Source organism: Cnephaeus nilssonii (assembly GCF_951640355.1).
Source record: "Cnephaeus nilssonii genome assembly, chromosome: 7".
NCBI classification, from domain to species: Eukaryota; Metazoa; Chordata; class Mammalia; order Chiroptera; family Vespertilionidae; genus Cnephaeus; species Cnephaeus nilssonii.
In genome coordinates, this window is record NC_137078.1 from 56300680 (window position 1) to 56326791 (window position 26112).

Below are 26112 nucleotides of genomic sequence, written 5' to 3' on the forward strand. Positions count from 1 at the left end.
TTGTGGGAAAGTTTGTTAGCTTAGGAAAACCTACTCAAAGGCACACCGAGCAGTGTATACTTAAAAGCAGTGTCTCTTTCAAATACATGATTTTATGTGTTACAAATACATTTACTATTAAGCATCATGCATATTTAATATCACAACGATTATTTCAGTGCCTGAAAAAGGCTTTATTCACTTTATGGTTTCCATTATTGAAGAGCCAACATTGAGTTCTCCCACAATTCTGTGAAGTGCAGGCAGCCCACAAGAGCTTCTAGTTTTATCTAGCAGCCCCGCGGGACTACAGTAATTGTTATGAAATCATTAATTCTACCTCAGCAGTTTCAACTGTCAGGTACATGTAACAATAATTGCAGTTAATGAATGCTGCTCAATTTATTAAGTAGAAAATGAAAGCCAGTATTCTTTTATATGCAGCACTGAGACATATTAACATTAGTCATTTGTGTATGCCATGTTAAATATCCTACTGTCATTTATTGGTCAGGGTATGTAGCCATGTATTTTTTTTTTTTTAAAAAAACCTCTCTTCCTTAAAAAACAATGCAGAAAATTCCAGCTCTTTAATTGAAGAGTAATTAAAATAATTAGTACCAAAAGCAATATTTAATAAGACTCGATGTCTATGAAAAAAAACCCCAGCAGAACCAAGACTTAGTTCCTTCTTGAGATAAACAAGATTCTTTCTTATGCCACCCTCCCCCCCCAACCTTTAAAAGAGTATAAAAAATTCCAAAATCTTCCAGTTGTTTGAAGTATTAATATTTCCTTCTCAAACCTTTAGTCAGTAAAAATTTTGTGTACTTAGACACAGCCTATTTCTTGATTTTAAAAAAGTAATACTAGATTTCCAGTCACTCAAAGTAAACGGCATAGACATTTGCAAGAGCAAAGAGTGAAGAGTTTCTGAAAACATAAGATGCAAAGGTATCACTTTTAGGATTCCAGAGGCATCTACTCCCAATAAGTATGCTCTGGCCATGCCGAGGTCCAATGTGAACAATCACAACCAGCTTGTACCGTGGGATCATCAAGTCCTTGACCTGGGCTTTAATAACCTAGAATTTAAAAGGAAAAAAAAATGGTTCTCACTTAGCCACATTGAAACTTAAGAGTATTAACCATTGTCATAAATATAATGGATTTGATTTAAGAAAATAGCATGATGCATTGTAGATACTGTCACTAATTGTTGTAGATTAGTGACTGTTAGTGACTATAACTATGATTTGCTTCAAGCACTGTCCTCATGAGAAAGGACATTTAGGGACAAAATGACAGCACCAGCAATAAATGTACATTTTTTTCTCAGGCACATGAGAAAACTGTAATCCAGAAAACAGAATTTAATAGAGTTATTACATTCTTTGGAAAATTTATGTTAAGATGGCTTCCCTTCAAAGAATGTTGGCCTTAGAGTCACACCATCTTGTTCATGTCTAATTAAGAGGCCATAGATCTGGAGTCTCCTGCAAGATGACTAATCATAAATGCTCATTAAAGACTTTGTTATAAAAAAGCAAACAGAGGAAATCTGATCGAGTGCCAGCACTTTAGTTGATAAAAATAGAAATGAATGTACTTAAATGAATTTAAAGGCCACAATGTCTGTGTTTGATGTCCATCAAAGCTGCCTTGGGGAAGAGAAATGATCATTACATTTTTTTAATCTTTTACAATAATTAAAAAAATAAATGGGGCAGTTTTATACATTTTTTAAATGAAATACATGCAAATGATGCACATAATGATTGTTTCAGACAAAGGCTCTTACACAGAGATAGAATATGACCTAATAAATATTTTAATAAAATAAAATATAAATAAGCATTTGTACTGCTACTGCAAATTAATTGCCTTCTTCAAAAAGTAGGGGGTTGTGCTTTCTGCAAATATTATAGTTACAGTTAACTCTTTAGGCAAATCGCACATTACCTCAGAAATTGTTTTAGTCATCTGTCTACAGAGCTCTGGGTCATATTGTTCTTCTTGTAGGTAGTTAGTTAACACATCTTTCAGAATATGATTGACAGTAACCACGGGAAAATGTTTGGTAGGACCTGAAAATACAGACAAAATTTCTTCCTAAGAAGTAATTTTATTTATTTGTTTATATTTATGTGTGTATGTATGTAAGAATAGTTTATTGACTTTTTAGAGACACGGGAAAGAAGAAAGAAATATCAATATGAGAGCTTAATATCTATCAGCCGTCTCCTGCACTCCCCCTACTGGGGATCTAGCCAGCAACCTGGGCATGTGCCCTGACCACAATTGAACCAGCAACCATTGGATGCATGGAAGGATGCCCAACCAACTGAGCCACACTGGCCTGGGCTAAGAAGTCATTTTATATCACACCCACCCACCTCACAGGCTAATTAAGAGTACTGAAACATGGAGAGACATTTAATCTTCTGTGTGGCCTTCATTAAAGGAGAAATGGTAGTCTTAGGTTTTCAGTCAAGTTCTCTGGCAGAGAATAAGACAATAGACTCATCCATTTACCAGACTACCTAAACAGTGTGTTCAACCATCGAGGTTTGACACTGAAAAGTACCCTCCTCCCCAGTTCCCACTATTAATGACCTACGTCCAAGTCTCAACACCTCTCTCTGCTTCTGTCTACCTACCACAAGGCAACGGGGTGGACCGCTCTAAATCTCAGATCTTTTTCTTTTTCTTTTTCTGTTTACTATGTTCTCAGGGCCATTCTTTTTTTAAACCTCAATTGTTGAAAGTGTTACATTTCCCTCCCCGCCGCATTGATCTCTCCCAACCCACATGAATTTATTGGTTAATTAATCTCTTCCCCTCTCCACCTTCCCTCTGAGGTTTGACAGTTTGCTAGATGTTTCTATGTCTCTAGGTCTTAAATCCCAGATCTTATCATATTTCCCTTAGCAAGGTCTAACATTCAGCTCCCACCCTACCTGTAGCCTCTTCTCCCAACATCACAGTCTCTGCACAATGCTGCTCCACCTCATGGACTTCATCGGTCTTATAAAGCTGCTTGTACATTCTCTCTCTCTCTCTCTCTCTCTCTCTCTCTCTCTCTCTTTTTAAATATGGAACATCCTTTCCCATTATGTTCATCTGAGAAATATCCACTAATGTGTTTCAAGGCCAGCTCAGAAGTCTTCTCCAGGTAGCCTTCTTCCTCTCTTCAGATAAAAACCATCCCTCCCTTCTCTGCACTCCCAATGCACTGGGACCCCACCACTATCTCGGCTCCTAATCCACCTAACAGCTAAGGCACACCTGCCTTTCTCCCCAGTGAAATGATAAGGTCGGCCAGATTTTTATCCTCTTCAGAGTCTAATACAATGCTAACAGCATAAGAAATATTTAATTTATGACTTCTGAAATAAGACAGAATCAAACATTTAGAGCTAATAATCATGGTACAGATCATGGCTACTTTTATTGAGCATTTTCTACACGTCAGGCACTATGATAAGAATTTCATACTTGTTACCTTATATAATCTTCCAGTAATCTCTGGGGTGAATCTTACTGTTATCTCCCTTTCAAAGATGGGAAAGAGAGGTTTAAATGCATTGTGTAACTAGCCCAGAATCACACAGTGGCAGAGCTGGGATTTCCCATGTTTATCTGACTCAAGAGCTCATATTCTTTTTTTTTTTTTTTAATATATTTTATTGATTTTTTACAGAGAGGAAGAGAGAGGGATAGAGAGTTAGAAACATCGATGAGAGAGAAACATCGATCAGCTGCCTCTTGCACACCCCCTACTGGGGATGTGCCCGCAACCAAGATACATGCCCTTGACCGGAATCGAACCTGGGACCCTTGAGTCCGCAGGCCGACGCTCTATCCACTGAGCCAAACCGGTTTTGGCAGGAGCTCATATTCTTAACCACATTTAGTCCATGTTCAGATAAGGAGCTTCAGATGGGTCTTCTTTACCTGGCACTCCAGGATCTTGCCTGTACCTCCTGGGAATATTAACCTCATCATCTTTCTGTCACTGTACAATGTGTACCATGTGCCCAGGGCCTGGAGTACAGGGGCTCAATCATTATTTGTTGAATTGATATTGATAAATGGATGAGATCAAGAATTATATCCAATTCTACTTGAATAGTCATCAGTATCTTTTCAGTGTTTATTTTTGATGACTGTATCGGTCAGGGCCCCAGGGAACACATGACACACTAAAGTTAAGACAACTCCAGGAGGACTTAATAAGGGAGTCCTTTGAGAGGTCTGAGCAGGATGTAGGAAATCTCAAGGAAACTGCCTCTTGGTTAGTGAAAGTGAAGGTATTACCCTCATCCAACCCCCGGCTTGAGGGATATGAGAAAGGAACTCTTCCTAGATCCTAGAAGAGGCATGTGGAGCAGGCTCCCTTGAGAGGAGTTATGTCCTTCTGTTGATGGATACAAACAGCCTGAGATGAACCCACAGGCAGAGTAGAGGGAAAAATACCCAGCTCACAGTCCTTTCACCCTGTGGCTTCTGAAGCAAGTTTCCCGTTGGCTGAACTGAAGCAGAAGGTTACAGCCCATGCTTGTAGCTGAGATAGGTCAGCCTCCTGAGGCTCAATAAATAGTATTTTTATTTTGATGATGGTATAGGAATTGTTCAATTAAATTTATATTCGTGTGGGGAATGCATCTGAACATGTAAAACAAGGATACCTGATACAATGAGTGCGATAATTAACCCCAATTGTTAGTCAGCAGGAATCTCTGTTCCACAAGACAGAGATAAGCAGTTATAAACCTGTGAAAGGTTGGTCTTGATTACTCCTGCTTTATTGGTCTGTAGGCAAGCTCCTCGTACCATAGACCTCAGTGTCCCTTTCTGTGGATCTTTTCGATTTCTCCTCAAATATTCTAGTGAAATGAGGCTAAATCTGAGGATGATTTCCCCCTTTCTGTTTAAGAAATGTTACAATGAACTGCCAGCTGGGGCTAAATTAAGTAGATTACATCCTTTAGATTGATACCTCTCTCTTTCTCACTCCCTCCTACCAAGCACTCATATCACACATACCTTACGTTTGACCTACATCACCCACATGACACTTAATTTAGTCATGTGCTATGATGACCATATGCACGGCTCCCTTCAGAAAGTAGTAAACTCCTTCAGTGCAGAGGCCTGACTGCCTAGTACACCTCCCTGCCACTTGGGAACAGCGTCTCCCTTTCCAGGAACTGGTCCTCTTCCTACACTGACCACGTAGTTCTTTAGGATCTCCCACTGCCTCTTTTGAGCCCAAGGCCAGGTCATGGTGGATTGGCCCAGAGGAAACACTTGCTCCACGCCAGGCCAATTAGAGTCCTTTCTTGGAATTTTTATTTCAAACTTGATGGGGAGTAGGAGAGGATCAGGCTCTTTCTGTGGCAAATATGCCATGTGACCCTTAGGAGCTGCTGGAGGCCAGTTTCTCACAGTGGGAAGGACTCCAGACACAGGGAGAGGAGGAGCTCACACCGTTTGGTGCTGGAGAGACAGACTCCTGGGGGCACTTGAGCCTGTTTCCAGGAGCTCCTGTTGTCCAGATGGACCCATGTCTTTTCTGCACTTTGGTTATTTTTTTTTAAAAGAATCTCATCAACCAGATTCTATTTTGAAATAGAATGAGCTTTTCTATCGTAATGAGCTTTTCTCACCTTTGTGACTTTCCCCCTATACAGCCACAATCATTATTGCCTTGCTCAGGCAGGGATGCTGAGATGCAAAGAGAAGGAGATTGTCAGTGTTCAGCTTTTGACTTTCAAAATAAACTCCCTGAAGCTACTTTCAGAGTCAAGGGATATGAATGCCAAAGCTATTTCTCTTTCTTTCTTTTTTTTTGTTTTTGAGAGAATTTTTTTTTCTTTAGAAGGGAAACATTTTTTTTAGAAATAAAAAATAAAGGACCTGAAGTAGGTCTGATGGATAAAAAACAAAGAAAAAAGGGAAAACTTGTCCATAAAAATAGATAACAGAGAATAGATAAAAATTTAGTCATTTAATATATGTGTCTCAGTTTCCCCAAACTGAGATAATAATAATGACCAGATATTGTTTTTTGTTAGGATTAAATGAGTTGAACTTTTTAAAGTGCTTACAACAGTGCCTCCCCCCCCACACACTCATCCTTATTTAATAAAAGAGTAATATGCAAATTGACTGTCACTCCAACACACAAGATGGCCACCCCCATGTGGTCAAAGATGGATGCCCCCATGTGGACACAAGATGGCCACCACAAGATGGCCTGCAGGGGTGGGCAGTTGTGGGCAATCAGGCCAGCAGGGGAGGACAGTTGGGGGGGGGGGGACACAGACCTGCAGGGGAGGGCAGTTGGGGGGAACCAGGCCTGCAGGGGAGGGCAGTTGTGGGTGACCAGGCCTGTAGGGGAGGGCAGTTGGGGGCGACCAGGCCAGCAGGGGAGGGAAGTTGGGCGCGACCAGGCTGTCAAGGGAGGGCAGTTAGGGGTTACCAGGCCAGCAGGAGAGGGCAGTTGGAGGTGACCAGGCCTGCAGGGGAGGACAGTTGGGGGGAAACAGACCTGCAGGGGAGGGCAGTTGGGGGTGACCAAGCTGGCAGGGGAGGGCAGTTGGGGGCAACTAGGCTGTCAAGGGAGGGCAGTTAGGGTTTAGCAGGCCAGCAGGGGAGGGCAGTTGGAGGTGACCAGGCCAGCAGGGGAGGGCAGTTGGAGGCAACCAGGCCTGCAGGGGAGGACAGTTGGGGGAAGGGGGGAACACAGACCTGCAGGGGAGGGCAGTTGGGGGAAACCAGGCCTACAGGGGAGGGCAGTTCAGGGGGGGACCGGGGTGGCAGAGGAGGGCAGTTGGGGGAGACCAGGTCTGTAGGGGAGGGCAGTTGGGGGCGACCAAGCGGGCAGGGGAGGGCAGTTGGTGGTGACCAGGCTGTCAAGGGAGGGCAGTTAGGGTTTACCAGGCCAGCAGGGGAGGGCAGTTGGAGGTGACCAGGCCTGTAGGGGAGGACAGTTGGGGGGGGCACAGACCTGCAGGGGAGGGCAGTTGGGGGGAACCAGGCCTGCAGGGGAGGGCAGTTGTGGGTGACCAGGCCTGCAGGGGAGGGCAGTTGGGGGGGACCGGGGCAGCAGAGGAGGGCAGTTGGGGGAGACCAGGCCTGTAGGGGAGGGCAGTTGGGGGCAACCAGGCCTGCAGGGGAGGACAGTTAAGGGCAACCAGGCTGGCAGGGTAGGTGAGTTAGGGGTGACCAGGCTGGCAGGGGAGGGCAGTTAGGGGCAATCGGGCTGGCAGGGGAGCAGTTAGGCGTCGATCAGGCTGGCAGGGGAGTGGTTAGGGGGTGATCAGGCTGGCAGGCAGAAGCGGTTAGGGGAAATCATGCAGGCAGGCAGGTGAGTGGTTGGGAGCCAGCAGTCCTGGATTGTGAGAGGGTAGTCAGACATCCCTTGAGGGGTCCCAGATTGGAGAGGGTGCAGGACACCCCTTGAGGGGTCCCAGATTGGAGAGGGTGCAGGCTGGGCTGAGGGACATATACCCCCGTGCACGAATTTCGTGCACCAGGCCTCTAGTTAGATATATATTGTTGTTGTTGTTGTTGCTACCTCATTCTGAGGAAGGAAAGGGAGTGCTGGTGCTGAGAAGGCAGCGAGATCAGTGAGGGTGTCAGTAGGGAAGGAGGGAGGTCTCCACGGGGTAGGGTGAAGTCAGAGTTGAGACTCATAGGCTCTGTCCAACAACACATCTGATGACAGGGCCTGATCTTCTCACGGAAGGTGAGCTCCAAGGATGTCTCTCTCTCAATCTTAAAAGTCTACTTTCCATTATGTTGGCGCCATTCTCATGCAGGCTGTCTCAATGTGCAGGAAATATGGCCACCAATAAGTCTCGTCTGACTTGCTGCTCAGTCAGTGTTTTTAAAGAATCAAGTACCTCTTTAATCATTGCTCCAAAAAAGGACCATGGAGAAGTCATTCCATAATTAATAGGAAATTATATTGGATGTCATAGAAGGCTTTTCTTCTCCTTGATCCAAGGTAAAGTCTTAGAGGCAGTCATTTTGAGAAGCAATAACATAATGAATGGAGAAGCATGTAAATACATTACTTCATTTAATTCTCATAGTATCCCTGTGATGTGTGGACTGTTATCCCTATTTATAGATGAAGAAACTGAGATTCAAGGATTCTAAATACCTTGCTTGAACACCATTTATTTAGGATTTGGCAAAACTAGTATTCAAATTCAGATATATTGGATCCTATAGACTGTATTTTTTCTATATGCATGTTTCAATAATTAATTAATGAGCATATGTAAATGGTGTTTCATTACAAGAAATATATATATTTATTTTACCATTCCCTTTCATTTCATTAATTTACATTAAGGTTTATCTCACTCTTTGTGGCTGTAATTACTCAGATAAAGGGAGGACAAACATGTTAACCATTTAAGATATGTTTAGATGATACAAATATTTTTTTATAGAATGTGAAATATTAAACACAATAATGCTGGCGATTGACTGATCTCCCACCCCCACTAATCTGGTCAGTATTGCCTTTTGTAGATATGAGAAAATCTTTACCAAGGCCCACAGAGTACCTTTCATATGCAAAATAAATCCAGAAATAAATATAAGTAGAAATATGTTTTTGATTTTTAATAAAATGGCTAGTTGAATGCTTAAAAAATTAATTGTCAAGCACAAAAGACTAATTATAGGAGAATAATTCACACAAGTTTTTGTAAGAATATGTGGAAAATATATATATTAAGGTATTTGGAAAATTTCTTTTCTATCCTCTCTTTTTTAAAAATTAAATTTATTGGGGTGACATGTAAGTTTCAGGTGTGGATTTCTATGTTACAAGATCTGTATATTGCACTGTGTGTCCACAAACCAAAGTAAAATCATCTTTTGTCACCATATATTAGGCTACTTTTCTAACTTGGTTCAACATCCAGTACTTCTAAAACTGATAAGACAATTTAGCCCATTTATTTGAAGAAATAAGTCACAAAGATAATATATCCTAGGAAGAAGAAATAGACGGCTTCATATTTCAACTCATTTATCTTGTTGAAATTGGACTCAAACCCTTTCAGTATGCAGAACCCCAAATCATAGGCACGGAATGGCAAAGATCTTTTAGCTACTAGTGGGTGAAAACCTAACCCAAACTTAGCTTGCCTAACTAAAAAGCCCAAGAGCACTTTGGACTTAGGATTCAAATGATGACGTTGGGATGTAATTCTCTCTTGGTTTTAGGCTTCCTGTGAGGGCAAGAGAGCAAAAGATGCCATAGCCCCTACATTCGTTCAGGCTTCAGGGCCCGATCTGCTTCTTCAACAGCCAAACATTTTCTGAATTGAATATCAAGGCTTTGATTGATTTGACCAATCAAAGGGTCTATGCCATCCCAGAATCAGTCACTATTAATCTCTGAGGCTAGGATCAGCTTCAGCAGAATGTTAGGGACCCCAAGTAGTAATGATGACTCCCCCCCAAAACTGGGTAAGGTTACAAGAAGAAGTGTAAAAGTGCATTGGATGGCAGGAATATTCGTTGTCTACCACAGCATTATGAAAATACCAGTAGACTGACTAATTATGGAGCCTTGTAATCCATGTAGTCTTGGGGGGATTACTGTAGAAACCGGCTACAAGGCTTAATGGGATGTGCGGATGGTCTATAATTTTCACGAGGTTAACTGGCACAGATGGAACTGCTCTGGCCCAGAGGGTCTTTCTTTGGTCATTGGTAAGTCTCTGCGGAATTTCTATATAGCAGTAATTATATATGGATTTAGATAATGGTGGGCAGGGACGCACTGAGAGAAAACAAGTAGGTCTATAAGGAAACATGAATGGGAGAAGATATTCACTGTGGACTCCACTGGGAGTTTAGGGGCAGGTGCAAAGATCTTTGTTTTCAAAGATCTAAAACCTCAGTGTGAAGGGATAAACGTCTCTGTCAACAGGGGACCCAGAATCATTTGCCTTTGCCTTAAAGGCTTTTTTCTCCACCTATCCACAGCATTGGTTGGTTTTGTTGGGTAAAACTTTAATGCATAGCTCTTTTATTTCCTATTTTATATATACACTTCATTTCAAGTAGGTATAAAATAAATCCACAAGATAACCCCCCCAAATACTCAATGGACTTCTTACTTCAGTAAGACACAGTACTCAGCAGTGCTGCCCAGCGAATTGCTTGGAGTTGAGGAACCACTGACAAAGAAAAGTAGACCCTCCCGAAGGGTAGGTAAGTGGTTCTGCGTGAGCACAAGCAGACTCTTTGATGGGGTGAAGGGATCCAGTCCTGACCTGTCTCCACACAGGTGACCCTTCAAAATTCCAGATTTAAGATGAGCCTCCCCCAATCCCATTCCTCTCCATTATCCCAGTCCCATGGTCAGCAAACTGCGGCTCTCGGGCCACATGCAGCTCTTTGGCCCCTTGAGTGTGGCTCTTCCACAAAATACCATGGCCTGGGCGAGTCTATTTTGAAGAAGTGGCGATAGAAGAAGTTTAAGTTTAAAAAATTTGGCTCTCAAAAGAAATTTCAATCGCTGTAATGTTGATATTTGGCTCTATTGACTAATGAGTTTGCCGACCACTACCCCAGTCCTACCTCTTCCTGTGGAGGGGAGGGGAGCTGACCAGGACTCATGTAGCAGTAAGAAGCTGTGAATCGTTGGGGTTTGAGGAGCCTGCTAGCCTCAGCCCCTGGGAGTGAGGGGCATTCCCTGAGATTCCTTGTTAGGAAAAGCTTGTCCCTTGTCTTGCCAAGTTGTGCTCTGTCCAGCTATCTACATGGAGCCATACTGCTCCCCAGGGAGAAACCCTGGCCCCCCACATGAAGAACTGCAGCCTTTTGTACTGCAGAGATGGAGTTGTGGAGAACTCTTTGTAAGCATTTAAAGTTTGGGGTGATGACACGAAAAGAAAAGGAAAGAAAAGAAGAGAAAGAAATTATAGCAGCATCAATCACTCAATTAAGATCCCTTATATTGTACTAGCATTGAAGATAATGCCGGTTATCAAATATTAGTTTAAGTATATATCATTCACGAAATTAGGAGTTTAACATAGAAGAGAGTGATAAAATAACACACCCAGCTGATAGGTGTTTTCCATCTGAACTGTAAGGTGAGAGGCAACGTCATGCTGGCTAGGTTCATCCATATATGACACAGTACTCACACAGCTGGAAGCAAGGAAGAAAACAAATGTCAGTAGTTATCACAACAATAATAACAAAGCACAATACTGCTTTCAGCAAAAATATCACAAAGGTAAAACTTTCTCTAAAAAGTCTAAGCAAGTCCCAGGTAAATATCCTGGTGACATATTTAAAGCCTAAAACATTTGAGAGATGGAAACTTTAAGGCGTAAGAAGTCAGGTGTGACTGTGATTGAATTCAATAGTGATTGAAGCCCAGTGCGGTGCCCAGCATCTGATCCTTAAGAAAGTGTTCGTGGTGGGGCTGGCTGTGGGGTTGCCGAGCGCATCTCCACCACAGGTGCAAAGGCTCTCCTCAAGGTGGACAAAGCTCACAAAACGGGCTGGGGAACATACAGAAAACAACACGCTGGGAAACAAGTCCATGTATACAGAGGGGGTTATAAAGAATGCACGATTGCATGTACCTCACAAATCCCGTTAGTAGAAAAAAAGAAAAGCGAAAAACTCATCTACATGGTGAGAGAAACCACAATTCACCCAAACGATTGTAAATCAATAAGCATCCATCACCCTTTTCAACGTTCAGAGAGGGTTTAGGCTCGGTTACCCAGGCAATATAAGCTTCTCCAGGTGCTGAACAGGAGGCCCAATCCAGAGGAGCCCCTAATGTCCCTCAGGCACTACTGAATTCAACCTAATTCAGAGGAAATCCAACTGCCACGAATGGCAGTCTCAGAATGCTCTACCCCAGTTCTCTCCACCTGTGAGAATGGAGGTTAAGCCAGATGTCATTTCAAAGGAGATTATGTAATTGTGTGTGTGTGTGTGTGTGTGTGTGTGTGTGTGTGTGTGTTCAGAGTGACCACTTTGATAAGCAGGCTGTATTTTTGCTTTAAATAAAAAATACATATTTGTCCTTAATTGTTGGAATTTTTTTTTTTCTTCCACAAGGAGTTTAAAATACTTAGTTCTCAGCTATTTGGAATTAGTGAGCTTCTTGCAAAGTGATATTTTAAGAACATTATGGATAATCTATTTTTTATAATCCTCTATTACAATACAATTTACACAATAAATTGTTTACCAAGAAGGTGATGCAAGAAATTGTGGCTGCTTTTTCACGATGGCTTTCTGGATTAGTGACTTAGTTCTCATTCTTGTAACACCTGCTGTCCTCAATTTTTTGCTCCCTTTGAAGTAGCAACCAACCTGTTTGGCTCCGTTGGCTGCAGGTGCTGTGGGCAGTACCGTAGAAGACGGCTTCTGCTTAACGTTGCATAAGCCCCTTGATTCTAAGATAAGCCAGCCTGTCCCAATATAATAAATGCTACTTTTAACTTGCAAAACATTTCCTATAATGATCTTATCTTACCTTCACAATGCTCTTTTAAGTAAGTAAAAGAGTCATTATTATACCCATTTCAGAGACACAGGGAACAATGCAAAAGGCTTACTTTTCACATCTAGGGAAGGCAGACATATTTCAAATCCCCTATACCCCTCAGTGACAAAGTCTCACATATGATTGTATCTGACAGAATGAAAATAGGGGTAATGACTACCTGAAAAATTAGTTACTGCCATTAACACTTACACAAGCATAATAAGGTATTAATAAATTCCCTATTTCTTTTCTACTGAAAACTATACTAAAAACTCATAGAGAAGTAGAGTTGGTACAAAACATTATGAACATTATGGATAATCTATTTTTTTATAATCAAAAGTTAGAAGTCTAAGACAAGAAAGCAAATAAGGATTTTGACAAACAGTCCTCACTATTGTTTGCGATCGCCATGTTACTTACAAATTGATATTCAGCGCAGTTTAATATTTTCAGAACGAAATGGGTATCACAGGAGCCTAGAAACCCCACTGGCTGAAGATTATGTGCAAATGGAAAGTTTTGCAGTGACTTTTTTGATTAATGAAGATAATTTTGTTACAGGCACCTCTCACCGTCACCAGAGAGGTGTTACGGGACAGCCCTCTGAGTCACGGGGAGAGGGCTGTCCCCAACCTCGATCCTTGACTTCTCATATAAATGAATTTATATGAGAGACCTTGACTGCCTTGTGAAAAGCCAATTGATCAAAGCAAGTAAAGCCTGCACCTTTATTGAAAAAGCAAAGCAAGTAAGCAAACCTATACATCTGGCTTATGAAGAGCATACGGGCTCTCAGCTAATCTGGAGCAAGTTGGGTGAGGGTTTGAGGCATTATATACCCTCTTGTCTATAGGTTTCAAAATTCCGCTGCTGAATATTTTGGTGTAGATCAAGTCTCAAAGTCCTTTTTTTTTTTTTACTTTGCTGTGACCTTCCAGAATTCATGAGAAGCACCTGCCAACTTTATCTTGCCAAGCCTTGAGACTGCTGGCTCCTCTGCTTAGGGAGTAAAACTGCCCCCTTTTCTTTTACCCTTCTCCCAGCCCCTGCCCCTTTCCGTATTCTCTCATGAGGGCGGTTTTTAACCATTTGCTCTCGGGTGTCTTGTTAGTTATAAGCTGGCTGCAAATTGCCCACACTCTTTGGCCTTGTTTTAACTTTCCTATCTTAGTTTCCCTATTCCTCCTGCCCTGGAATCCTGTAACAATTTCATTCAGTGTCTTTTTATTCCCACAGTCATCATACGTATGATCATTGCATAGTCATTGTAAAAAGTTCAAAGCGTAGGAAAGTATAAAGAACAAAGTAAAATTACACAAAAAAGTACTAACCACAGTGGTTATCTAACCACTGTTAACATTAAAAGAAATATTTTCAGATGTGATTTTACATATGTGATTACATGATCGATGTTGTTTTTTCCCCTCAGAAATGTATCATGAATAATTTTCTATGTCAATGAATAGCAATCTACATGAATATTTTAAACACCAAGAGTGTATTTAACATATGAACATACTACATTTTATTTAACTGTTCATTCTTTAGGTCATTTAGGTTGTGTCTGTTATTCTACTATTATAAAGAAAACTGTAGTGATCATTGTGGCAGGGACTGCCCTTTGCTTTCCAAGGTTGTTCTTTCTTCCTTGGTCACAGAACCTTAAATTTGTAGAATGTTTCTCTCTAAATTAAAGACACATTTTTGGACTTCTTTGGTGCCATGTGGCTTGTGATGTAAGTGAAAGTTTTGGATGGAAATTCTGAAAGAGCTTTCTTAAAAGAACTAATTCAACCAAGAGGAGCCGTGTGTGCCCTCCTTGATGACTGGAATATGGGTCTGATTGCAAGAGATCAGCAGCTATCTTGGGCCTTGAGATGATCTTATAGATTATGGATAAGAAAAATAATGTCTAGATCCCTGAAATGCTCCCCTCCATACTTCTTATGTAAGAGAAAAATATATTTCTATTTTGGTTAAACCACTGTTTTTAAAATTATTATTATAAAAACTAGAGGCCTGGTGCATGAAATTCATGCACAGGGGGTGGGAGGGGTCCTCTCAGCCTGACCTGCACTCTCTCCAATCTGGGAGCCCTCAGGGGATGTCCTACTGATGGCTTAGACCTGCTCCCTGTGGTTCTCTGCTCTCTGTGGACCTGCCTGCTCCATGCCGCCACAGGCCCTGCTGTCTGCTCTCTGCGGGGGCCCTGCTGTCTGCTCTCTGCAGGGGCCTGCTTGCCCCTTGCCGTGGCAAGGGCTAAAAGGACTGGGGGACTCAGATGGGGCTGAGGGGACTGGGTGCTGCCATCTTGTGACTATGGGTGCCACCGGTTTTGTGACGAAGTGACGGTCAATTTGCATATTCTATCTTTATTATATAGGATTAGAGCTATAATTGATTCAAATTCTGATACAGAATTTGTTTCTTGGAATTGGGATGCTGCAAGTAATAGAGCACAAAGCTTGGAGTTAGTTTTGTAGAGGAGACAGGGCTTTGGGGAGTGAGGTTTCAGATATTTTGCTGGAAATCCGGCATCCTGTATCATGCAGAGGGAAAATATTTAATTAGTCTATCAATTTCTGTACCTTGGATGGCTATTTATAAACCAAGACTATAACTTCATGTACAATTAGAGGAAAATTATACTTAAAAAATGTTTATGGTATTTTTGGAACTGAAACCTGACAGTTCCAATACTAGAATGAGATGAGTTGAAAAAAGAGAAAGAAGAATAAGTTGAACAGAAAAAATAGAAAAAAGAAGATATTTCTTGAAAAGAGACAAAATATTAAAAATGCTTGCAATCTGGGCAACTGACATTAAACTAGAATATGAACTGAGTAAATTTTTAGAAAGAAAAGAAATCCTATATTTGAAAGTTGGGAATTACCAATATTAATTCAGAATATTGACTTAGACAAATATATATATATATATATATATATATATATATATATATATATATATATATACTAGAGGCCTGTTGCATGATATTCATGCAAGAATAGGCCTTACTTGCCCTGGCTTCACTCCCACCCGCCTTGGAGCCGGCAAGTCCCTGCTTCTGTCCAAAGCACTGCTCCTGTAGCTCCCTCCGCTGTCCCCCTCCCCCTCATAGCAGGCGTCCAGCACCTCCCAGCCGCTCTGTGCCTGCATATGCAAATTAACCCACCATCATTGTTGGGTTAATTTGCATATTCACTCTGATTGGCTGTGGGAGTAGCGGAGGTATGGTCAGTTTACATGTTTGTCTATTATTAGGTAAGATATACTAGAGGCCCAGTGCACGAAATTCATGCAATGGTGGTGGGGGGGAAGGTCCCCTCAGCCCAGCCTGCACCCTCTCCAATCCGGGACCCCTCGGGAGATGTCCAACTGCCAGTTTAGGCCTGATTGGGTTAAATCAGCAGTTGGACATCCCTCTCACAATCTGGGACCACTGGCTCCTAACTGTTCACATGCCTGCCTGCCTGATTGCCCCCAACTGCCCCTCTACCCTCCCCCCGCCCCCCCGCTGGCCTGGTCGCCCCACACAGCCTGCAGCTGGGTCATTTGGTTGCCCCTCACTAACCCCCCTGCCAGCCTGGTCGCCCCACACAGCCTGTTCGGTTGTCCATTTGGTTGTTTCAGATGCGACGGTTGCTTAGACTTTTATATATATAGATTCTTTTTATTTATTCATTTTTAGAGAGAGAGAGAGAGAGAGAGAGAGAGAGAGAAGAAACATCAATTTGTTGTTCCACTTATTTATGCATTCATTGGTTGATTCTTTTATGAGCCCTGACTGGGGATCGAACCCACAACCTTGGCATGTCAGGAAAACACTCTAATCAACTGAGCTACCTGGCCAGGAACATACATGTTTTCTACTGATAAACAGCTTTACTCAAGCCCTTGGAAAAATTTATAGATAAAAACGTGAGATGCTTAAAGAGAAAACTTATTTTAATTACCAGTTCTGCATATACAGCACAATACGTTTATTGAGTATATGTCACATCATTGCAAGTGAATGAATTTTAGTTGTCTATGACCAGACCTTCCCTAGTGTATCACACTAACTCTTCTAGAGTCATTGCAAAGGGAATGCCATAGTTGATCTTGTTATTTATTTTAAATTAAAATTTTTTTATTGTTGAAAGTATTACCTATATCCCCTTCTTCTCACACTGGCCCCTTCTAACCCTCCTCCCACAGCCTTCACCACCCTGACAATAGGGTGATTTTGTTTTTTACTAGTAAATGTAAAAAATGTTCTTGCTGTTTATGTTTATCATCAGCTTCTTGGCATTAATGGAGAAAAAATTTCAATTGGCAAAATATATACAAGGCAGATGTAAAGTTTTAGAAAGCAAGGTAGATTCCTGGTAAATCTCGTGTAAACTGGTGAAAACACTGAACAAATCAACTAACATTCTAGAGAAGAGTAACAATTTGTAATCCAATGCAAATTTCAATGAATACTTGGAATCACATGTACTGTTGCTGAGGGCAGACTTGAAATTAACCTGGATGCAGAAATAGCGGCATAAAATTGGCCCACAGTAACAAAATCACCCTTCAATATTGTACTTGAGTCCCTGGGAACTTCCCATGCTAACTAACCCAGCAGCCTGTGTTCTGATTACACAGAAAAAGGGCAAAAAATTAAAAATAAACAGCTAAGGAGTTGGAATATATTTATTCTTCCATGAAATTCAGTTTTACTGAAAACATCTTACAAATTTGTTTGCTGGCCATTCCTTGAATTACATATAATAAGTGCAAGGCATGTCTTATTGTTTTGGCTGTTAGAGATAGAAACAATTATTTCAATTAAATCTCACTAGCCACACATACCACGTAATTTTCATTGAGAAGTCATTCCCAGACATTTCACTGCCATTATCACTTAGATATTTTGAAACGGTAGTAAGAGATAATATTTGAATGCACAGGCAGCTTTAAAGCCATTAATTTAGTAGATTAAGAAGGCCAGAATATCATCTCTTTCTTCTGTTACCATGAAATACCTGGAAATACCATATTTTGAAGTCATGTGCTGCCTCCTAGTGGGGATATTTCAGAGCGCACAGAGAAAAAGAAGGCTCCAGGGTATAAATTTGTACTCCCCACCTCCTTCATCTTTCAACAAATATGCCCTGCCCAGAATGCAGGAGTGAAGTGGGAAGTTGTTGCAGTACAAAGAAAGTCCCTGTGCTTGAGAAAAAAGACGACGTAGAAAACATGATAAAATATGCATCGTTACGCACTTACCTGCGAACTTTCTACCTCAAAGCTTCTGTGGATAATTTTATGCATAGTAATCTTACAGAAAAAGCATACCTACTCCTCCCCTGTCAGTAGAAGGTATAAGTTGCCTGATAAGGTAATTTGTTTTTATGGCCATTTAATTTATAGCAAGTTTGGTATTTTTGAAGTGCATAAAGGCCACAGTAGCTGCAGTGGAGGGAGCAAAGATGAGGCCACGTAAGGCACGTTGCGGGTGGGCGGGGCACACAATTCAGCCCATAGCAAAAGCAAATACTTTCATGATGCCTCTAAAATTCTATGGTCAGAGAAGCACCTGGCAGCTGTGATAATTTGGCAAGTGCACCCTAAGCCTCAGTTTCCTTGATGTATGGGCATAATAGCACAAGCCTGTTTTTCTAAATGTTGTTGGATTGCTTTATTGACAGCACTGGCTATATCAGTTTTTATTCTTATGTTTTGCTATTCAGATTGGTGTGAAGTGGTATCTTGTTTTAATTTGCATTTTCCTAATTCCAAAGTGAGTTCAATCATCTCTCAAATTCTGCTTTTGAGCATCTCTTCATGTTCTGTTTAGCCATCTGGGCTTTGCTTTTGTAAACTGCTATTTATCTCACTTGACTATTTTAAAAATGGTTTTTCTTTTTTATTGTTAATGTGCATGATTAAAAAATATCTATCTTGTACCGGCTTATTAACTGTGTCTATTGTATTCTTTGTTGAACAGAAATGCTAAGTTTTATTGTAGTTCTACTTATCAAAGTGTTTTTTGTTTTGTTTTTTACTTTATGATTTTATTTTTTTGTGTATAGGGATCTTATTTAAGAAATCTCTTCCTAAGGAACATGTAGAACACAGAGACATTCTCTTATACTTTCTTCTACTAGCTTTAAAGCTTTCCACATCAGTGTTCCATCAGTGGTTGAGCGTTGACCTATGAACCAGGAGATCATGGTTCGATTCCCAGTTATGGCACATGCAAGGGTTGCAGGCTCGATCCCCAGTGTGGGGCGTGCAGGAGGCAGCCGATTGATGATTCTCTCTCATTTTTGACGTTTCTATCTCTCTCTCCCATCTCCCTTCCTCTCTGAAATAAATTAAAATATGTATATTTTACAACGAGGAAGGAAGAGGGAGAGAGAGTTAGAAACATATATGAGAGAGAAACATCAATCAGCTGCCTCTTGCACACCCCCTACTGGGGATGTGTCCACAACCAAGGTACATGCCCTTGACCGGAATCGAACCTGGGACCCTTGAGTCCACAGGCCGATGCTCTATCCACTGAGCCAAACCGGTTAGGGCAAAAATATATATATTTTAAAAATCCAACATTATTTTCTTTCATATAATGAGTCTTTCCTACCAGGTTATAAACCAAGAAAGCAGGGATTATTTCTGTGTGGTTCACCACCTACCATAGTGCCTGGAATGCACTCCATGGTTAATAAATATATATTTTAAATGAAGTAATGAATATGGTTTTTCCTATTTTTTTGCAGAAAAAAATTTACCAGATGGTGTTTAGTTTACTTGAAAAAATGAGCTTCTCCAGAGTAGAACCTTACAGTGAGTCACCTTTACATGCCTAACGTGGCACAATAATTCACACGGAGCAGAAGCTCGATGAACCTGAATAAATGAATAAGCGAAAGAATGGGATAGTGTGTTAGATGCTCCAGTGGGTTTCGGTGAAGAGCTGTGGGATCCATACTCAAAGTTCTCATAGCCTGACCTCACTGTAATTTTGGTTTGAGGCAAAAGAGAGACTCTCATCACCAACCTGAGGCCTGGCCTACTAGTTGAACCAGCGGACTCAGGGATCATAAGCCTGGATATCACGTCACATGATCCTGGGACAGTAACCTAACCTCGGGTTTCAATTTCCATTTTAAGAACGTGAGAGTAGCACATCTGTTCAAATACTGTTTGCGGTTGCCAAAGGCGGAGCTTCCAACAAGAAAGACGTCATTGTAAATACCTGCTCTTACCCTGGATGGGAAACAAGGTTCTGGTGAATGAAGAGTTCGTTCATGCAAGTCACACGTAGATAGCCAGTTTTCAGGGAAGGAGAATACTTGACCCTAAGCAAAAGCTCATTTTGCCACTTCCTAATTCTGTAGCTTTGGAGGCTCAGCTTCTCGAAGCATCTGTTTCTTCATTTGTAAACTGGAGATGATAAATAGCATCTATCTTAGAGAGCAGGGGTTGGCAAACATTTCTGTAAAATTCCATGTAGCAATTTATTTTATTTTATTTTTTTGCTTTGTGGGACTTGTGATTTCCATTGCAACTACTCAACTCTGTAGTTCCAGTGGGAAAGCAGCCAGAGGCAATACATACATAAAAAGTCATGGGTATGTTCCAATGAAAAATTATTTATGAATACTGAAATTTGGGTTTCTGGTAATTTTCACGTGACAAAAATATTACTCTCCTTTCGATTTTTTTAAACCATGTAATAACCATACTTAACTAGGGCCATACAAAAACAGGTGGCAGGTTGGACTTGGCCCTTGGGTCATAGTTTGCACTGTCTGTAATAGACCTTCTATGAGACTTAAGTGAGGTTACAGTGAGGGCTCAACAAATGTCAGCTATTATCACCCTTATTACTATTAATCGCGGAAGTGAAACACAAAGTATGATGACAACTCTGTAGGTATGTATAGAAAGAAATGTGATGTGTTAACAGTTAGGATATTAAGATAGTAAGATCCAGCGTAAAAAGTTTCTTTTTTAAAAAAGAAAGCATAAAATTACATTAGAATTAAAACATAATTTAAATAAATACACACAACCCTAAAAACTGTTAACAATAATTATATTGACTATAAATTCTATTGATTTTTTTTAAGAGAGAGTGGAAGAGAATGGGAAAGACAGAGAGAAATATGGATGTGAGAGAAACACATCGACTGGTTGCAACCAAAGTATGTGCAGGGAGAAGCCTGCAACTGAGGTATGTGTCCTTGACTGGGATCAAACCCAGGTTCCTTCCGTCCACAGGCCGACACTCTATCCACTGAGCCAAGCTGGCTAGGGCTATGCATTCTATCATCCTTTCACAATTCAGAGGGCTCTTTGGATATTCATTATGCCCAGGGATCAATGTTAGGCATTGGTTACCACTGTATGAGACTGTAGACATAAAACCCAAGATGCAGGGTTAAATCTATGCAGATCTTATACCACACTAAGAACCTGCTTTCCAAGTAGCTCTACATTCTACTCTTCTTTGCCCTCCTTATCTGTGTGTTTATTGCTATGAACACAAATGAGGCCACAATCTAATGAGCGAGATAAACAAACAAACAAACAAACAAACAAACATGCCAAATACAGTGCCATGTACAAGGGGAAAGCAGCAGGAACGGAAAGGAAGAGTGTCCAACACAGTCTGGAAGTGGAAGTGGTTGTAGTTGGATTGTTAGAGAGAGCTTCCTGGAGAGATAGATGGAGATGGAGATACATTCTGAAGGAGGAGGAGAAGGAAGCCAGAGTGTAAGAAGAATATTCCCGATAAGCGTGCCCCACAGGAAAGGAACATAAGGCAATGGCTGGAGGGAAGACAGAGCACTGAGGGATTATAAATATGGGAGCTGAGTATGGCTGGAGCATAGACGCTAGCAGGATAGTGGGGAAGATGGTGCTAGAGAAGTAGACAAGGGTCTGTAGACCCTATATCAGCGATTTCCTTTTTGTGTGCCACAGGAATTTTTAAAACAAGCAATATCTGACTATTTAATCAGGGCACTGACCTCTTTTCCCCTGGATTGTCAAATAAAAAAATAACAGTCAACACAGTAACCATCTGGTGTGAATGAATAAAAATTAAACCTATTTTTTTGGTCAAATCAGCAAAAACATATTTTTTGGTGTGCTGAAGAATTTTAATAATTAGTTTATGTGTACATGAGATGAAAAAGGTTGAAAATCACTGCCATATGCCATACTCATGATCTAGGACTGTATCCTAGTCATTAAATCATCACTTGACTTGTAAGCTGCAGTTATTTCACAGTAAAATGATAAAAATGATGTCCACATAGTAGGATTAATGCTGGGGGGAGGAAAAGAGATAGTGTATTAGGTCCACAATATACTTCAGGATATACTTTATTCTACTGAAATTGATCTATTAAAATTGTTTTGAAATAACTTTCAAATGAAAGGTATATGCTGTTCCATAAAGCACTGCAATTGCAAAACAATGTCTGCATTTCATAGCCTGGAAGCCTTCAGAATTTTTCTACGAGCAGTCTAGTCTAAGACAGAAATTACGCAGGAGTTAGAGTTGGGGAGGTAGCCTCCTAAATGGCTCTGAATTGCAAGGCTCTGTGGCAGCTATTCATTTGCTCTTCAAGAAAAAGTGTAGATAGAGGATCATTCTGAACGTTTTGTTTGAGAGTTCAAATACCTACTTCAAAATATATCAAAATAATTATCACTTAAATGTATTTGTTAGTGAGAAATCGATTCTAATGTGTTGATAAAACTATTTTTTATTTGTGTTGCTTAGTTTGTGTTTATACTTCAATAAAAAAGAGTGATCTCTAATTCTTCAAATTTGGCCATGTTCTGATTCTCTATGACTTTCTAATTTGCTTTGAAAGGAAAGAGGTAAATGAAGTATGTAAATAGGGATAACAGTTTAGTCTTTGGATGAGAGAAGTTTTTTTTTTTTTTTTTATTAATCATGGGAACATGATTTATGTCAGATTATAATAAATATTTTCTTGAAAAAAGTTGAATTTAACCTAACAATTATTTAAAAATACATAATTGAAAGAAGTCTTATGAACTCTTATACATAAATATTGGAAATAGCAGCCCAAATGGCTAGGGTCAGAAGCAAAAGTAACAGAGGTTAATTATTCTCTCAGCTTTACTTCTGTCATGCTAAGATTGCTATTCCTTTGTATTTCTTATCTGTAAAAGAGAGATTGTGCTCGTAATCCACAAATATCCAGGGTTGGAAAGTGTAATCTTATTTATTTATTAAATCTTTATTGTTGAAAGTATTACATATGTCCCCTTTTTCCCCCCAATTGGCCCCTTCTAGTCCACCCCCACCCTATCGCCCTCCCCACTCCCCCGCCCCCTGCCCCAGGCCTTCATCATCCTAATGTCTGTGTCCATGGGTTATGCATATATGCATGCATGTTTGGAAAGTAGAATCCTATATAATAAAAGCCTAATATGCTAAGTGTCCATTCATCTGGTGGGCCATTCAACCAATCAAAGCATAATATGCTAATGATATGCTAAGGCCGCTCAACCACTTGCTATGATGTGCACTGACCATCAGGAGGCAAACGCTAACCATTAGGTTAGCTTGATGCTGGGGTCTGGTGGATCAGGACTGAGCGAACTGGGCCAGACACACCCTGGAGCCCTCCCTCAGTCCTTCCCTGGCTGGCCAACCTCCCGCGTCCTTCCCCGGCCCTGATTGTGCACCAGTGGGGTCCCTCGGCTTGGCCTATGCCCTTTCGCAATCCAGGATGAGGGACCCCCCCTACCCCCGAGTGCACGAATTTTGTGCACCAGGCTTCTAGTTTTAAATAAGTGCATTGATACATTCTGAGAGTAGAAAGATTTGGTTTCAGAATTCTAATGTAAATCTATCCCAGTTCTTATGTTCTCTGCTCCATAGGACACACTAGCTCCTGTTTCTCAACCACAGGGATTAATTACTACACCACATCCTTCAATTCTGTGAGACTGTTAAGAAAGGCTGTCATATGAGTTAATTGACCTCTGCACTGAATAATTTGTTTTGTTTTCTTCCTAATGGCAGTCAAATAGAAATGCCATGAAAATATAAAAAATTGATTTATCTCTTTAGGAGACCAAATGCAATATTCAGTAAGAGCCAAAAACAATAAAAAGTACTTAGTAGCCTTTGACCCACTAATTCTACTTCTGGGAAGAAAGCAAACAGAGGCATTATACAGTAGAAAAAAAAAACAATGGAAACAAACTTAAAGTGCCCAATAGCTGGGGAATGGTTAGCTAACCCAGAATTATACACTGACAAAGTTATTATACAGCCATTTATAAGGACACAAACAATTGTGAAAATACATTACAAAATTTGCATAAAATAATGCTAAATACATTGTATATGTACATATTGATTGCAAAAGTGCTTAAACTATGAATTTATATAACATTGAAGATGGGAATTCACGAGACATGTAGGAAGTATCCGGTTTACATTGTATATGGTGTTCTTTTGAGTAGATGATTTTTTGGGGTAGTCTTTGAAATAGTAAAAAATGCTGCTGGGAACAACATACGGTATCACTTTTGTTTTCTCAGTTTCTTTCTCTTTCTTTTTAAAAATATCTTCCCAAAGATGACCTGAACCTTGTACTTGTCCATTTTCTCTCTTTTTAGTTCCCAAAGGAAATGTTTTCTTTTCTCCTGATAAACATTATGAACCTGTTTATTCAGTAATTGAACTTAAGATATTAGATCTTCAGTTACTCACTCTTTGATGCGCCCATGATGTTCCCTCCGCCGGAACTCATGGCTACTTAGAGAAGACACACTCCCCTCTTTCTTCAATGAATAAGTCCTTCTGTCTTTAGCAATGTCTGCCATCATCATAACCCATGGAAGAAAACTTCTGTTAAAACAGCAGACGAAAGATCTGAAACCATTTTAGTATAACTCAGATATTCATTCTAAAATAAGTACAGATACTTTTTCTATCATTTTTGAACAGAGAAGTGGGGTTTCTTTAAGAGTGATTTAAAAAAATATATATTTTATTGATTTTTTACAGAGAGGAAGGGAGAGGGATAGAGAGTCAGAAACATCGATGAGAAACATCGATCAGCTGCCTCCTTCACACCCCCTACTGGGGATGTGCCCGCAACCAAGGTACATGCCCTTGACTGGAATCGAACCCGGGATCCTTCAGTCTGCAGGCCGATGCTCTATCCACTGAGCCAAACCGGTCAGGGCAAGAGTGATTTTATTCTGGTCATTTTGACTGATGACTTCTATTTATGCAGTTGTATACTTACTCCACACAAGCAGATATTAAACTGCAGCACATTGCTTAACTACAGCAGAGGTTAAGGTCACTGAGAAAAGATAGCCATGCGTAGAGGAAAGACAGTATCCCCTATCGGAAAGCAATATTTTTATTGACTCCCATTTATTTTGTTGTTGTTGTTTTTAAATCATTATTGTTGAGAGCCTTACAGATGTTGCCCTGTCCCTCCCAGTGCCACTCCTCCACCAGGTTCCCACCACACCCCAGGCCTTCACTACCTTATTGTCATTGTCCATGGGTGATGCATATATGCATATATGTTCTTTGGTTAATCTAATCCTGCCCTCCCTCCCCCCTTCCCTCTGAGATTCGTCAGTCTGTTCCATGTTTCCATGCCTCTGGTCCTATTTTATTCATCAGTTTATTTTGTTCATTGGATTTCTTGCTGGCTTATTTTGATTTTTAGATTCAATTGTTGATAGATGCGTATTTATTGCCATTTTATTGTTTATATCTTTGCCTCCCATTTATTCTTGATAAAAGTTTGCTAATTAATATTTGTTGTTGTTGCTGTTACTTTAAAACTTAAAATTGTCTTCCCCAAAGGGTATTTTTTCCCCCAAGCAACCATGACTGGCTTTGTAAAAAACAAACAACTTAACTTTTAACTCAGTACTTTATTGGAACACCTACCCCCTCACAAACGCTTGTTGAAAAGCTGGTAGTAGGAATGGACTTCCCAGAACTTAGACGATAACTCTACTGTTCTACTGCCTATATACCGATTTAGATATTCATTTAAATTACTGTATATTCTGTAAATCTGAGAGCCCTAGCAAGGAGACTCCGTGCCAGACACTAACGCTGGCAGCTGAGTGGCTGGGCCCGACAAGAACATCACCTCAAACCAGTGTATCAGTGTCAGGGCAGAGACAAAACGTACTGAAGGGCACACAGATATGGCAGAGGTGTACTGTGTATTGGGAAGAGAGGCGGTGGTGTGCATGTGTGTGTGATTGCGTGCCTGTGTATGAGGGTGTATTCATGAGTAAGAGCATCTTTGTGTAGGTACCTGTGAGTGTTTCTCTCTGTGGGCATGTGTCTGTGTGTGAGCTCGAGGCCTCGTGCGTGTGGGAGGCTGTATCAGCGGAGTGTCTGTGTACATGAATGTAAGCATGTGCCTGTGTGAACCCGCGTGCATCTCTGTGTGTACATATGTGTGCATGAGTGATTTTCGGGGTGTACCTGAGTGTGTGGCTTTGTGAGTGTGTGTGAACCTTTGTGTGTGATGTGTCTACGTACTGAATGT

The 26112-nt window shown here is 40.8% G+C and overlaps 1 protein-coding gene across 1 annotated transcript; it reads right to left on the bottom strand.

Moving 5' to 3' along the window:
• Positions 1 to 860: 860 nt before the first annotated feature.
• On the bottom strand, positions 861 to 24409 carry DYNLT5 (dynein light chain Tctex-type family member 5; the record flags this gene model as incomplete). The annotated part of the gene is made up of 4 exons (XM_079776563.1): positions 861 to 1064; positions 1942 to 2066; positions 11084 to 11175; positions 24291 to 24409. 4 exons carry the CDS (start codon positions 24407 to 24409, stop codon positions 861 to 863), a joined length of 540 nt encoding a protein of 179 aa, XP_079632689.1.
• Positions 24410 to 26112: the final 1703 nt, after the last annotated feature.